Below are 14,067 nucleotides of genomic sequence, written 5' to 3' on the forward strand. Positions count from 1 at the left end.
AGTTTCTCTTCGGTTCATAATTGCCTTCTATGTGCTCACTGACTCTCTATCTTCTCTCGTCCTCGTGCGTAAGGGTCACCGCGGATGGACAGAGTGCAGCTAGTGAGAGGGAGGAGACAGAGAAGAGTCAGGGTATGAGTCACACACACATTCAATAAACCAATATGAACTGTGTGTGTAGAGACCTAGGAGAGTTCCTGCGTGATAAAGAGCAGCAGCTGGAGCGTTTTTCGGAGGGAGGAGGATGGAGGAGCAGAAAAAAAGAGAGGAGAGGAGACAACAGCAGGAAGAGGAGGAGAAGGTCAGAGGTCAAACTACTATGCACCCTCGTTTTTTTTGTCCTCAACGACTCCTTCCAACTCCCCCACACCCTGTTTACCTCTCTCTCACTCTCTCTCTGATTTGGGTTGAGTATGGTCTGCCTGTTGGGTTATATTAGATGTGCTTTAATGGTGAACATCTCAACTGATGATTTGAAATTGATTGGGAGACAGCCCATCTATGCAGACAGACTCTCCCGTTTATGTTAATAGATTAATGATTGGGCGGTCTCTGTGGCTGCACCATGATGTCATCGTTGACGTATCATGTGTCATTTCCTGGAATCAGACAATACATGATATATATCTGTCACACGCACATGGATATGAATATTTGATTATGTGTAGGACCAGATAGAGTTTCCATATGATATAATAGGATGTGATAGGATATGAGGCCAGTGGTAGCCTATGGAATTGATGTTGGTTTATTACTGCAGAATTATCAATTAGATATGCAAACAATATGAGTTAATGTATTGATAAAAAACACTGTTGATTAATCTGTCTCTGGTTATTTAGGCGTGTGTGTGTTCTGCTGTAGAACTCTGTCTCTGGTTATTTAGGTGTGTGTGTGTTCTGCTGTAGAACTCTGTGGAGGTTCTATTTTAGTCCTGGCACCGGTCGGGTTCTGGGTTGCCGTAGCGATATTGTCCGCTATCACCTCAGATGACTCTCTCTCTCTACCTCTCCTCCCCCTCTGCCTCTTTCTCCCTCTCCCCCACCCTCGGCTTCCCTATATCTCTCTGGATCTCTTTATCGCTATCTCTCTCTTTTCTTCTCTCTTATTGATCTTCATCCCCCTCACCCATCCCTCCCTCCTCCCCTTCTCCTCTCCTGCAGTGGTGTGTGCGAGTCCCTCTTTCTCTCCCAATCTGAGGTGGGGCTTTCCCTTCCTCACAGAGAATACTGCAGCCTTTCCCCAACATACTTAAGATACCCAACAACTTATACAGAAGATTTACAGCAGCTCATGCAATGCATGTGAATTGAAATATGTATAGGAGATTGATTGAAATGAGAGTGGGGGTGTGTGTGTGTGTGTGTCTGTCTCTGGTAAATGACATCAGAGCCTCTGTCTCTCTCTCTCTCTCTGCTGTAGATCTCAGTAGTCCAGACATGCAGGAGTTAACCCAGCAGAGAAATACAGTCACTGAGCAGATGAAGAAGGAAGGAGGGATAGATGGAACGATGGAGGGAGGGTTGGAGGAAAGGAGGGAGTGAGTGGAGAATACAAAGGAAAAGAGTGGAGAAAACAAAGGAAGAGAGTGGAGAAAACAAAGGAAGAGAGTGGAGAAAACAAAGGAAAAAAGAGCATCTGCAATGTGACAAATGCAACCTGTGTCAGTACCATAGTGTGTGTATATGTGTGTGTGTATATGTGTATATGTCCCTATGACGTGTCTGTGTGCACTCAGTTGGGTGTCGTCAACAGAGGGGAACGGAGTAGAGGTTATATGTTGTCCCTCTAGCTGGCTAAATGCTTCCTCAAATAGAATCAGTTATTAGAGGGGGGGGGGGGGGGCAAAAGGGGAGTGGGAAGAGAGAGAAAAAAGGGAGGGGAAGGAGAGAGAATCTAGGGAGAAAGAGGTGAGCAGAGAGAGAAAGGGTGGAGTGAACAAGTGAGGGGAGGGAGAGAGAGTGACAGAGCAAGAGAGAGAGAAACAGAGCTACCTAGAGGGAGCGGCAGACACCGGTGGAGACAGGGATAGATAGAGAGGGATAGATAGCGAGTCTGAGACTCTGGTATATTTATCAGTGAGCAGCATACAGTGTGAGTGATTGAACGAACTGACACACTTGGAGGAGAGAAAAAGTGGCGAGGCTGCAGTTGCTCTGGTAACCATGGCGCAGCCGTCTCCATGTGCATCACCGGGTGTTCGTCGCCGTAGCGACGGCTCTGTGAGAGAGTGTCTATTTTTCCCCGTTTTGGAACGTAACGAACAGGAGAGACTGGAGGCCTTGGTGAGAAGACGGGAGAGAGGGGGAGAGAGGGAGAGACCGATGGGGGAGGACAGCAGAGACTCTATGGAGAACAGGCCTAAACGCTGGACCTGGGGAGGACCGCCTGGAGGGGGAGAGGGTGAGTACACTGGGGAGGAGGAGGGTGGGGGCATGGGAGTCAAACCGGAGGGAGAGACCGGGAGGGGGAGGGGAGAGATTGACAGGAAGTATGGAGGTTTAGGAGGTATGGGATGACGTGTGTGTGAGGGGGGACAAAGGAAGAGAGAGAGGAGAGGGGTTGATGGGATGTGTTCAGGATGGGGGAAAGGGTGGGGACAGTTTAGGACAGCTACAAGGAAAAGGAAACTAGAGAAGAGAGGGGAGGGATGGATGAAGATAAAGATAATGGGGGCATGTGAATGAGAGATAAAGGACAATAAGGAGAGAAACGAGGGGTGAGAGAGGGAGGACAGAGACCAGAGAGAGAGAGAGAGAGGGGGAGGACAGAGACCAGAGAGAGAGAGAGAGAGGGGGAGGACAGAGACCAGAGAGAGAGAGAGAGAGGGGGAGGACAGAGACCAGAGAGAGAGAGAGAGAGAGAGAGGGAGGACAGAGACCAGAGAGAGAGAGAGAGGGGGAGGACAGAGACCAGAGAGAGAGAGAGAGAGAGGGAGGACAGAGACCAGAGAGAGAGAGAGAGGGGGAGGACAGAGACCAGAGAGAGAGAGAGAGAGGGAGGACAGAGACCAGAGAGAGAGAGAGAGGGAGGACAGAGACCAGAGAGAGAGAGAGAGAGAGGGAGGACAGAGACCAGAGAGAGAGAGAGAGGGGGAGGACAGAGACCAGAGAGAGAGAGAGAGAGGGGGAGGACAGAAAGAGGAAAAGGGTGTGGAGGCTGCAATGCAGGGGAGGACAACGCTTTGTCTTAAACTCATCAGCTTGGGAGAGGCTGCTGTGTGTGTGTGTGGGCCCATAGTATTATGGCTCATAACATTACTCTGTGATGATAAAAGAATTCTGTCTGTGTCACTGTCGTTTACCCTGCTGTTACAGGTGTGAGTTTAGCTGAGGAATCCTGTGTGTGTTGGGTATATCTGTTTCTGTGAAATGCTGCTACACTCCCTCAGTAGTGTGTGTGTGTGTTTGCGTGCGTTGGGAAACAGGCCTGAAATACGTATCTAACCACACACACACACATTGACGCTATATTTACTGCGTATGTAAACATCCATTGTTGCATTAGTGTCTGTCTCTCTCTCTCTCTACACACACACCCCTTGTCATATGTCTAGGCCTGATGTTATGGCACTGTTAAGGCTAAGGGGATTATAGGATTTGCAATTGCATTTGTATCTTTATCTGTGTATTTTCATGGTATGTGTGTGAGTGCGTGCGTGCGTTTATTTGTTTTCAGCGATGACGCTCCCATCAGTGAGCAGTACTGGAGCAGTAACCAGACTCTGTGACGCATTCATAATGCAATCAATTATTCACACACCCCATCAGGCCTAGGATGAAGTGGAGAATCGGCCCCTCTTATAGAATACACAGGCTACCACATTCTTCAACAATACCTTATAGAATCCTACAGAATAGCGTCTCTAGAGTACAAACGCTGGTAAAGCCTGGAGTATCAGCACCCATTCTATTCTTCTTCAATTACTGATCAAAACATGACTATATTTCACTGGGGTGATAACCAGCGGATGGACAGTAGATCTGAACTGAGATCAGTTGATGCTGCATCATGCAGGGTATCAGATTACACAGCTCCAGTCTGACTGCAGTGCACCGGGTGCGTGTGTCAGAGACTCATAGGTCTGTGCGTGTATACAAATGCTCCACGTAGGTTTGGGTACGCAGTACATAAGTGAGTATAAATTCAACACTCGGGTGTGTGTGTATGATTGTTATGCCCAGGTGCGTGTGTAACGCTTTGCTTTCTCCGCTCTGACACACCTGCTACCAGGTCACTCTAAGACCCCGCCCTCTCATGCTATTGGCTCAGCTCTGCCTCATCATCCCGCCTCCGCTGCCAGCCCCAACCAATCCAGGAACGGTACAGACCACCTGACACCCTTAGCGTGATCCGCTGCCTGCATGTGTGTGTATATACCGTACATGTGCTGTTGTTGTGTGGCTGCATGCATGTTGTGCTTTGTGTTGCCAGTGCAAGACCGTTATTCCCCCTTCTGGGCAATAAAATATGACATTGTATTATATTGTCCGTATTCACATTTTAGTATATTTTGGCCCAAGTAGCCTATGTCCCATTTCATTGGTATGCTATGTGTTTTGCAGTGAGTTCTGCTGCCTTCCTGCATGGGAGTGTTTGTGAATATGGTTATGGTTGTGCTCCCCACACATCAAGTAAATGTGTGTGTGTTTGTTGTCTCCCTTTGGTCTTTGGGGTCCGTCAGCCCCCCCTCCTTGCCCAATCAGAACAAAAAGTTTATGTACTTCCTGTCTGTCTGGCCTATGGCGATGCTTGGTGATGCACAGTGTTCACAGTAGGGGGTCCAACTACCCCCCCCCCCCCCCCCCCCATCAGGATCTGTAGCAGACTGCCCCTGTAGCAGTCTAACCAAACACACACACTTTATAGGATATGCGGCAGTCTGGTTAAAACCCTCCTCTCTCCTTTGTGCTAGACGGTCTGTGTATCCTTGTTTATCCATGTAAATATGGAACATGCATTAGTCTCTTAATATACAAGACTGAAGTCAAACTGAAGCCCAATCAGTGTGTGTTTGGTGGGATTGATGGTTTGGTGTGTGTGAATTTGTGGCGTAGTTGTGTGTTTTAGATAGTGAGTGTGTTGTGATTTATTGGTTGAATGGTCTGTTCACTAACCAGAGTGACATTTTAGTTGGAGTGTTCTGGTGGTATGTGTTTGTAAAGCGTGTTGTGTGTCTCGTATTTGTGTGTAATGTGATTTGTGTCACTGTTGCACCAGGTACAAGTTGGCCCTAATCACAGATAGACATATCTGACCTTAGCTATTTTCTCTACCTACCTCCCTGAAGTGTGCACTCATCTCTCTCTCGTGAAGATTGGTGTAAGCAATTAAGACTTTCCACCATATTTCAGCCCATTCCTAACCTTCCCCATGAGCGGAAGTGAATGAGTTCACACATCAAGGATGAGGGTAGATAATGTGAATTCAGTATTAGTGGTTAAAGATGACTCGAACCTCTTCATGTCCCTATGGGGTGGAACGTCTGACTCTTTCTCCCATCATGCATCTCGCTGCAGTGTGTGACTTCCTGACACCGCCCTCCTCGGACCAGCCAATCACCAAACGGCTCTCCAACTCTTCAGCCTCCCTGCACTCACCAGATAGAGGTGTGTGTGTGCGCCCGCGTGTGTCTGTGCGTGTGTGTGTGAGTCGATTCATGAGGACGTGTGTCTAGTGTTGCCAAGCAACAGTATATAATATGACTCTCTTTTATGTATTTCTCTGCACCCCTCTGTTGGTGTGTTTCTTCGTTGTCCGTCTCTTTGTTTGCCCTATGACTATGCAGTGTGTGGTGTGTCCCCTCGTTTAGCGTCCCCAAGCCCCCAGCGGCCGGCCTACAAAGGTTCCCCCTCCAGGAAGACCAGTAATGGGCCCCCGGAGGACAAGACCCCCAAAACACCCACAGTCGGTACCATGTGTGTTTGTACATGCATTTATATTACCACATTAGAATTCTGAGCAAAACCTGACTTCTTCTGTTGTGTTTTTAGACAGAGAGAGGCCCCGCCCCCTGTCTGACTGACTCTTCAATGAGACGCCTTGAATCTCCAACCACTCCGACCCGAAGCTCCTCCCCCAGAGCCCAGAGCAAAGGACTGGGCACGCCCAAAAGGTACAGAAATGTGCAGTTGCACACACATAGGTTATCTGAACATTGTGGGAGTGTTGTGGGCCATTGCTGACCTTGTTATTGTGCTTATTGTTAAGTACTGCAAGGTTGTATGAAAGGTTCAATTAAAGCAGTAAAGGTTCTTGGGTAAAATCCCTGAGCAAGCCAAGCCAGTAAAAAAAGCCATAATACAACCTATATTGTGATAATTGTGTTATTTGTTCATACGCCACCATGATATACAATAAGGTCGTCACAGCAAAAAGACAAGTCAACTACACATATGTTTGTTTCATCAAAAACCAGAGACCAACATCTGTCCGGTGACGTCCACAAAGCAAATAATGCATGAAACAAACAGTTATATGACCTGCAGCATGGTCAAGCATGTTAATGTTTCTGACAGTTTACTAAACAACTACTGATTTAGAACCACAGAGTTACCGCAAGTCAGCACAAAGACAACAGGAGCACTGCCTCCACTATTCCAGCACAATTTAAATTTAAACATCAACAAGGCTATATATGCTTAGTTTAATACACTGAAAACAAACTTAAAAATACCAAAAACAATTTTGTCCAAACAATGTTTCTAAATATCATGTGGCTGTCCATGGTACTGATTTCTGTCCGTGTGTATGCACACGTGTGTTGGCAAAACGGTCTATGTTCTATGGCTCTGTCATACAGTATACTTTTAGTTTTTGTTTTCATAGGCTACCTAGCTAAAATATTTGCTAGCCTAACTTCCTGGCATGGGCAACAATGAACCAGCTAAGTTAGCTAGCTAGTTAACGTGAGTCTACTAGGCTACATATTGAACTTCAATCGTCAGGCCAGTGGCACAACATGTTCATTTATGGTTAGATCAGAATCACCGTCATAATCATTGGCCTGTACAAAGGATTAAGTCAAAACCACAATCCAAATCCACATCTCCATCCATGGCTTAGGAAAGGGACGATTTAGCAAGCTAGCTACTGCAGGACATCAACACAAGCAGACCAGAAACACATTGAAAATGACGTTTTGCTTAGGAAGTTTTGCTTAGGATTGGTGTGAAGCCAAATTCACACTGGCCTCCCTTGGGGTGTTTTTCTGCACCAGGACAACCCACAGTTGAGCTCAGCTCAATGCTGATTGGCTATTTTCTAATGTTTTTTTATCAAGGAAGGCATCAATCAATCAAATGCTACTGCAGCAACATGTTATACTCTTTTGGTCCAGACAGCATCAGATACATGGGCTATACATACTGAGACAGAGGGGCACTGTTTCCCTCACTTGGATGATTTCTCCGGTGAGATTCAGAATCGAAATGTATTGTTTTTATTGGTGAAATATTTGGGGAAGCCTGGCTTCCCTTGGCACCCATGAATACTCACCACTAAATGAAAGTTGATTGTTATTACAGGGTGAGGTCAACTAAGAGTCGCGCCCAGTCCCCCTGCTCTCCAGGACAGTATCCTCCCTCCCCCCTCCGCCAGCGAACCCCGATAACTGAGGGCAACCAGGAGGCCAGGGGTCATGGAAACCTAGAGAGGAAGTCCTCTAAGCTGGACACACCAGAGAAGAAGACCTCCAAGTCCTCCAGCAGAGACCTTGCGGCAGGTAAGGTGTGTGTGTGCGTGCGTGTTTGAGCAGTTAGAGAGATGATCAGTGAGCTCAGAATTCACTACTGATATGCACTGCCCTTGAGAGGAGAGAGAGGTGGATGGAGAGAGAGGTCTGTAACCTGAGCCACCCTAGACGAGAGAACAGAACGCTTCAGAGAACTGCTTTCATCAGTGTCTGCTGTACCCCAAGTCATCTCTGTCTCTCTCCCCCACTGCTTCCCTCCTTCTCCTGTCAGAGTCTCCAGGTACGCCCACAAGCAGGAACGTTGCCGGGACAATGGATGCGGAGGAGGCTTCTAGACTGTTGGCTGAGAGGCGTCGTCTGGCCAGAATACAGAAAGAACAGGAGGACAAACTACGACAGGAGGAGGAGAGGTGTGTGTGGAGTATTTTTGTTTTATTTTTGTTCTCCCCAATTTTCGTGATATCCAATTGGTAGTTATAGTCTTGTCCCATCGCTGCAACTCCCCTACGGACTTGGGAGAGGCGAATTTCGAGAGCCACGCGTTCTCCGAAACAAAACCCTGCCAAGCCGCACTGCTTCTTGACATACTGCTCGCACTTGACACACTGCTCGCTTAACCCGGAAGGAGTCGCTAGAGTGCAATGGGACAAGGAAATCCCGGCCGCCAAACCCTCCCCTAACCTGGGAAACGCTGGGCCAATTGTTTATTTGCCTCCCAATGTTTTCTGAGCAAAAAAGCAAACAAATTATTTTTTGTAGGACATTAAAGAATGTCAAAACACCAGCAAATCATCTCCAAGTGATTGTAATTTTGGAAAAATGTTCCAAAATATTTCAACGCATAATAGAAATATATATGTGATTGTATATAAATGTAAGCAAGGCTTGAAATGAATATGTTTTAGCCAGATATTATATCTTGTGGCCAATTTGCAGACAACACATGATTTGAAATGATGTTCCGGCCCCCTGACCATCCACTCCAGAAAGAAATCGTCCCGCAGCTGAATTTAGTTGATGATCCTTGGTATAGAGCGTCTGGCAAGAAGGATGTGGGTATTTAGAGTGTATAAGGTGCGCGCGTTTTCTCACTGAGTGTGTGTGTGTGTGTGTAGGCTGAGAGCGGAGGAGGAGCAGAGGAGAGAGCAGGAGGCACTGGAGCGGCAGGCAAGAGAGGCACAACAAGCAGAGGAGGAGAGAGAGAGATGGGAGGAGGAGAGGAAGACCAGAGAGGACGAGGAGAGAAGGACAAAGGAGAGACGTTGGAAAGACATGCAGGATCAGCTGGACCGAGAGGTCAGGGGTTAAGTCTCAGGGGTTAAATGTCAAACCAAAGAGGCATTACTGCAGCATGTAGGCCTGTCTAAGATGTCTAATGACAGATAGTCAATAAAAAAATATATATCTCAAAGGCCATGTTGCTAGCAGTTTCAAATCCATGTGGTTTATATATATATTGGTCTGTCTGCTACATTATGCTTTTAGCCTTGAATAACCTCCCTACTTCTGCTGATCTCATGCAATCTGACCCCACATTATGTCTGACCCACAGCTTCCTTAGTTCTTATCAGTTCAGGGCATTAATGTTTTGCTTGTGTTTGTGTGCAGAGAGAGGAGGCGTGTCTGCGTGCTCACAGGGAGACAGATAGGAAGAGGCAGGAGAGAGAACTGTTGCAGGTACAGGAGGAGCAGGAGAGACTGCAGAGGAAGAAGGTTAGCACACCTACCCCCCCCCTCCCCCGAACGCTGCCATTTAAACTGTTTTCCTAAACTCCTGTGTGTGTGTGTGTCCACAGCGGATTGAGGAGATCATGAAGAGGACACGTAAGAGTGAGACGGACTCCTTATGCCCAGGTATATACAAACAAGAGCGTGCGCACACACACACACATACACAGGGTGTACTGTCTGCAGGGTGACTCAGCAGACAGTGAACCGGCCAGGGTTACAGCTCCCCCATGTGGTGGAGAGGAGGGTATGTTGGGTTGTATTGTTTGCCTTACAGTATATATGACTCTTGACCATTAATGCATTAAGGTTTTAAGCTACTATTAATATGGTGTGTCTAACCCCCTCCTCTCTCTCAGGTGTGTGTGAGGTGAACGGGGGCCAGGCAGGACATGTCAGGGAGTTGGATCAGGACGAGTCCCCCATCATCACGCTGGGACCCCTGGAGAGTAAGAGCTGTGGAGGGGACGAGCTGTCTGACGGGGTGCAGTCTATGGACGTCAGGTGAGCTGCACACACACACACACAGGTCCCCAATTCTTAACACTCATTTTTCATACTGTGTGTCTTCCCAGTCCAGTGTCCAGGGATGAGTTGGGTAGCGTTCAAGAGTTCTCTTCCATCAGCGATGGGTTAAACAGCATGAGTAACACCCAAACCCTTGAGCACCTCCTGGATCTCACCGCCCAGCCAGAAACGTCCCTTTACCCCATGCTGCAGGCCGGCAGTGCTGCAGCCCTGGGAGACCTCAACAAGAACCTGCTGATACAGGATTATAACCCCTCCTCCTTCACTAGCTCCTCCCCAAGCTCCGCCCAACTTCTCCACAGCCTCAGCTCTGGCAAACTGGACATCTAGTAACCAGGTAACGGGTTTGGCCCGGGGAAGGCCGTCATTGTAAATAAGAATTTGTTCTAAACTGACTTGCCTGGTTACATTTTAAAAACTCACAAACGAACACACACTATACAGCTCTGCTCTAATATTTATTCTCCTCTTCCTCCAGGGCGTTGGGTAGGACAACTAGCTGCTGGGTGCAAAGAGGAGCTAGGAGCAGCAAGGGGGTCTCTCCTCTCCTCCTGCTTCCCCCCATCAGAGAGAGACCAGCTCCTTGCACCTCCGCCCTCACCCCTCTTTAGGGGAGAGACCCTCCCCATGCACCCCCGGCTTCCACAGAGAACAACAACCGCTCAATGTATGGCTCGCCCTCATCTATACAACTCAACCACAGGAGGCTGCTGAGGGGAGGACTGCTCATAATAATGTCCGGGAACGGCACAAATGGAATGGCATCAAACACCTTGAAACCATGTGCCTGACGTATTCGGTACCATTCCACTAATGCCGTTCCAGTCATTACCATGAGCCATTCTCCCCAATTAAGGTGCCACCAACCTCCTCAACATATCTACCGCTGAATTCCCCCTTCACACACACTGACATGTACACACATGGTTAATACTCTCCCGGTAAAGTAAAGCTTTTTCTCTGTGTCCTGGCTGTATGATATTGTGCATAAAGGTGTGTCTGTGTTGAGAGGAGGATGATGTAATAGTATGGTTGTGTTATCCTCCTGTAGCATTAATTATGTGGTTAACACTGATCATGTGACCCTGTAGCAACTTCATTGGAGAACACCTCTCCTCCTCCTGTATATACTATAGTCACACAGCTGTTAACTAGCTCTAGGTAGAAGGTGCCCCTAACCACAGATCTAGGATCAGATCTTTCTAACCCTCAATGACTTTAACTATTGGGGAGATTAAAATATAGTCTGACCCTGTATCAGTGGTTAGTGGCAACAGTCGTTACAACGTCAGGTTGTAACGACTTTGTTTGGAGTTTCTGTCTGTCAGTGTTTCTAGTGGTGGAAGGTTATATCCCACCACCACTGATGTGCTGCACTACTGTTTGCCAGGACTCAGGAGTCTATTCGACTACTATTGGTACTTAGAACTCAGCTAGCCAGTCTAGATATGTTAACCTCCTGCAACTGGAGAAACCTACTCATCTACAGATGTGGATGATATAGTAAGACAAAAGTCTGGCCTCAGTTGATATGCTTTTGTCCGCCACCGCTCCACAGTGGTGCATCAAAACACATGTGGAAGACTGGAGCATCTCTGAATATAATCTCTACAAAAACAAATGAAAACTGTGAATGGTGTCGTATTTTTTAGCTATTTACAGGGTTGGGGGATATTGAAAAGATGTGGCGTGTGTTTTTGGCTCGCTGTGTGTACGCTAGCTGTGGTGTAGTTAGTGTGCACGGTGTGGTTGTGTAACAGCTCTGAAAACACTAATCTCTGCTTTGGAAACACTGCTCTCCTTATCTTGCCTCTGCTCTGAACTGGACTGTTTATGCTGCAACTACCAGTCAACCTACAGCAGGGGTCTTCACCTGCAGTCCTGGAGGGCTACTGCGTGTGCAGGCTTTCGTTCACACCTGATTCCACTGATCATGGTTCATACTGAAGACGGTGATTAGTTGAATCAAGCGGGTTTGGGACAGGGCTGAAACAAAAGCCTGCATAGCCAGGTCAGTAGTTCTCTAGCACCAAAGTTGGAGAACCCTGTCCTACAGTATCTCACCAGTCTGTGTACTCACTCAGTCAGTCAACTCTGTAACAGACTCTGGTGTGCAACCGCTATATTCACTATGACTGTGGCTTTACCTCATGGAGATTTATCTCACTACAGAGGACAATTCACAGTCTGCTGTCTACTACTGCTGTGAATTCTATAATCATACATTCTCGCTGTACTGTAACTGTCTGGTTCAGGTCTTACTGTAACCCTTGCCTATGCTTTGCTCTGGGGTAAGGTGTAGCTCAGCATGTGCGCTCCCTCTCCTCGCTGATTCAATCTCTGTTTCAGTTCCCCCTGAAGGGCAGTGTAAGGTGTCAATCATTCCTCATGACCCAGCTAACCCTGTGAGGGGGAACACTCTGAATTGTGTGCATTAATGGCTGTAATAATGATGCTGTATCTCAATTACTGGACTAGAGTAGGCAGAGGCCTGGAATGTCCACTTATCTTTGCTGTCTTCAGTGCATTGGACTCTTGATTTAGTTAACATGTATTTCCGTCCATCTCTCTTCCTGTACTCGTTCATTATCTCATGCTTTCAGAGGCTGTTAACATTCATTGTATCCTAAGGGAAAATGTAGTTAAACTTAAGACTTAAGGTCAGAATGTTATTCACTAAAAGTCACTTAACACAGATGTCACTGCAGCTTGGCGGAATATATAACTGTAGATGTGGTGCATGGTTCTAACTGCTGAAAAACAACAATAAAACATCATCAAGCCATGTTTGGGACTTTGTTTATCAACCAATGGCACAAACAGATACCTCTGCATTGGTCCGTCTCACATGGTACACCTTGATATAAAACATATTTATAAAGATATGAGATATAGAATACAGTAATGGAAGGAAATATGTCTTGTGAAAAATAAATTATTTTACCGTGAGGTTTATTTCGAAATTGTACGGGACACACCATAGACCATAGTTAGACGACTCATCTTTGTATCGGTCCCATTATTACATCTGTGAGAGCACGGGCAGCGCCATTGAGGCCATCTCCAGTACATTTTCTTCTTCGATTGTGTTTGGAAAAAAGCATAAAGCTTATAATGGTGATTTACCGCCACCTGCAGCGCTGGACCAAATAGTGTGTGTCATTAATTGACTGTGGCCACTAGATTGGCAGTGATATAGCTTAAAGCCATGTTCAAACCAGTTAACCCAATTTGAAGAAAAAGCCAACGCTCTGATCATTGGCTGATCCCTCCCAACCAATAGGAATCACCACCCACAGTTGACTACTTTAAAAAATGGTGGAAGCCCTCAATGGCAATGTCCATGCAAAAACAGGTTATTTCTAGGTAAAGTATCTCTATGGGACACACCTAGCGTGTATTCATTCTGCCTGATTCTGTTGGAAAATGTTTATTTAACAGAAGGAAAGTGAACGAAATCGGACAGGCCCTACCAAAATTGGTCCAATAAAAACGATTGTTTTGCTCTTTGCTTCTTAAACGGTTTCTGTAATGAGTACACCCCTAGTCTTGGGCTATGAAGAAACAACTTGCATAGAGTTTCTGGAAACATTCACGCTTACTTCCAGTGTCAAAGGCAGATGTGCTGTTGATGTTTTTGGAGTTATGAGCACGTTGTTTTCAATGTAATCTACTCACATTCGCATACAGCGTTTCTGGCTGTTGCCATCTTTCTAGATCCGGTTTAAAAGCGCGCATAATGCCTGCACACGAGCACTTTGCGTGATGGAAAAAAACGGCCTCTGAAACAATTACTTGAAAAACGTAATGGATGTTTTGTGTGCAAAGGTGACTTGAAATAAGACGTTTTGGACGTCATTGATCACGTGCCTCTGTATTATTTATCGCAATGGTCGTAAACTACAGCACAAGCGAATAAGAAGTCTGCAAAAATTGGAATCGTTGTGAATGCAGCTTAACGTTTTTGGGGTCATCATGATTTCACAGCCGAGGCTTTGCAAGAAATCCTGTCAGTGAATGTTCCGCTATTACATGCCCCTGGGCCTGTGTAGGAATGTAGTTTGGAATGGACTGTGATTGAAGAAGTGGGATGGGTTTTGTTTATTGACGTGTCTATT

At 46.6% G+C, this 14,067-nt stretch overlaps 1 protein-coding gene across 6 annotated transcripts; it reads left to right on the forward strand.

Annotated features, from left to right (window-relative positions):
• The first annotated feature begins 236 nt into the window (after positions 1-236).
• Positions 237-12,734, forward strand: LOC139420286 (MAP7 domain-containing protein 2-like). 6 transcript variants are annotated; one of them, XM_071170196.1, is made up of 14 exons: positions 237-301; positions 2,268-2,403; positions 4,234-4,323; positions 5,520-5,609; positions 5,789-5,907; positions 5,994-6,115; positions 7,527-7,723; positions 7,965-8,103; positions 8,809-8,989; positions 9,302-9,406; positions 9,490-9,547; positions 9,781-9,925; positions 9,997-10,286; positions 10,428-12,734. In XM_071170196.1, the coding sequence occupies exons 1-13, from the start codon at positions 245-247 to the stop codon at positions 10,277-10,279; spliced, it is 1,722 nt and encodes a 573-aa protein (XP_071026297.1). In that variant the 5' UTR covers positions 237-244; the 3' UTR covers positions 10,280-10,286; positions 10,428-12,734. The 6 variants fall into 6 exon arrangements, with proteins under 6 accessions (XP_071026297.1, XP_071026298.1, XP_071026295.1 ...); XM_071170194.1 differs by lacking the exon at positions 237-301 and having other exon boundaries at positions 1,975-2,403; XM_071170195.1 differs by lacking the exon at positions 237-301 and having other exon boundaries at positions 2,050-2,403; positions 5,813-5,907.
• The last annotated feature ends 1,333 nt before the right edge of the window (positions 12,735-14,067 follow it).

Source organism: Oncorhynchus clarkii, chromosome 11 (assembly GCF_045791955.1).
Source record: "Oncorhynchus clarkii lewisi isolate Uvic-CL-2024 chromosome 11, UVic_Ocla_1.0, whole genome shotgun sequence".
Classification (NCBI taxonomy): domain Eukaryota; kingdom Metazoa; phylum Chordata; class Actinopteri; order Salmoniformes; family Salmonidae; genus Oncorhynchus; species Oncorhynchus clarkii.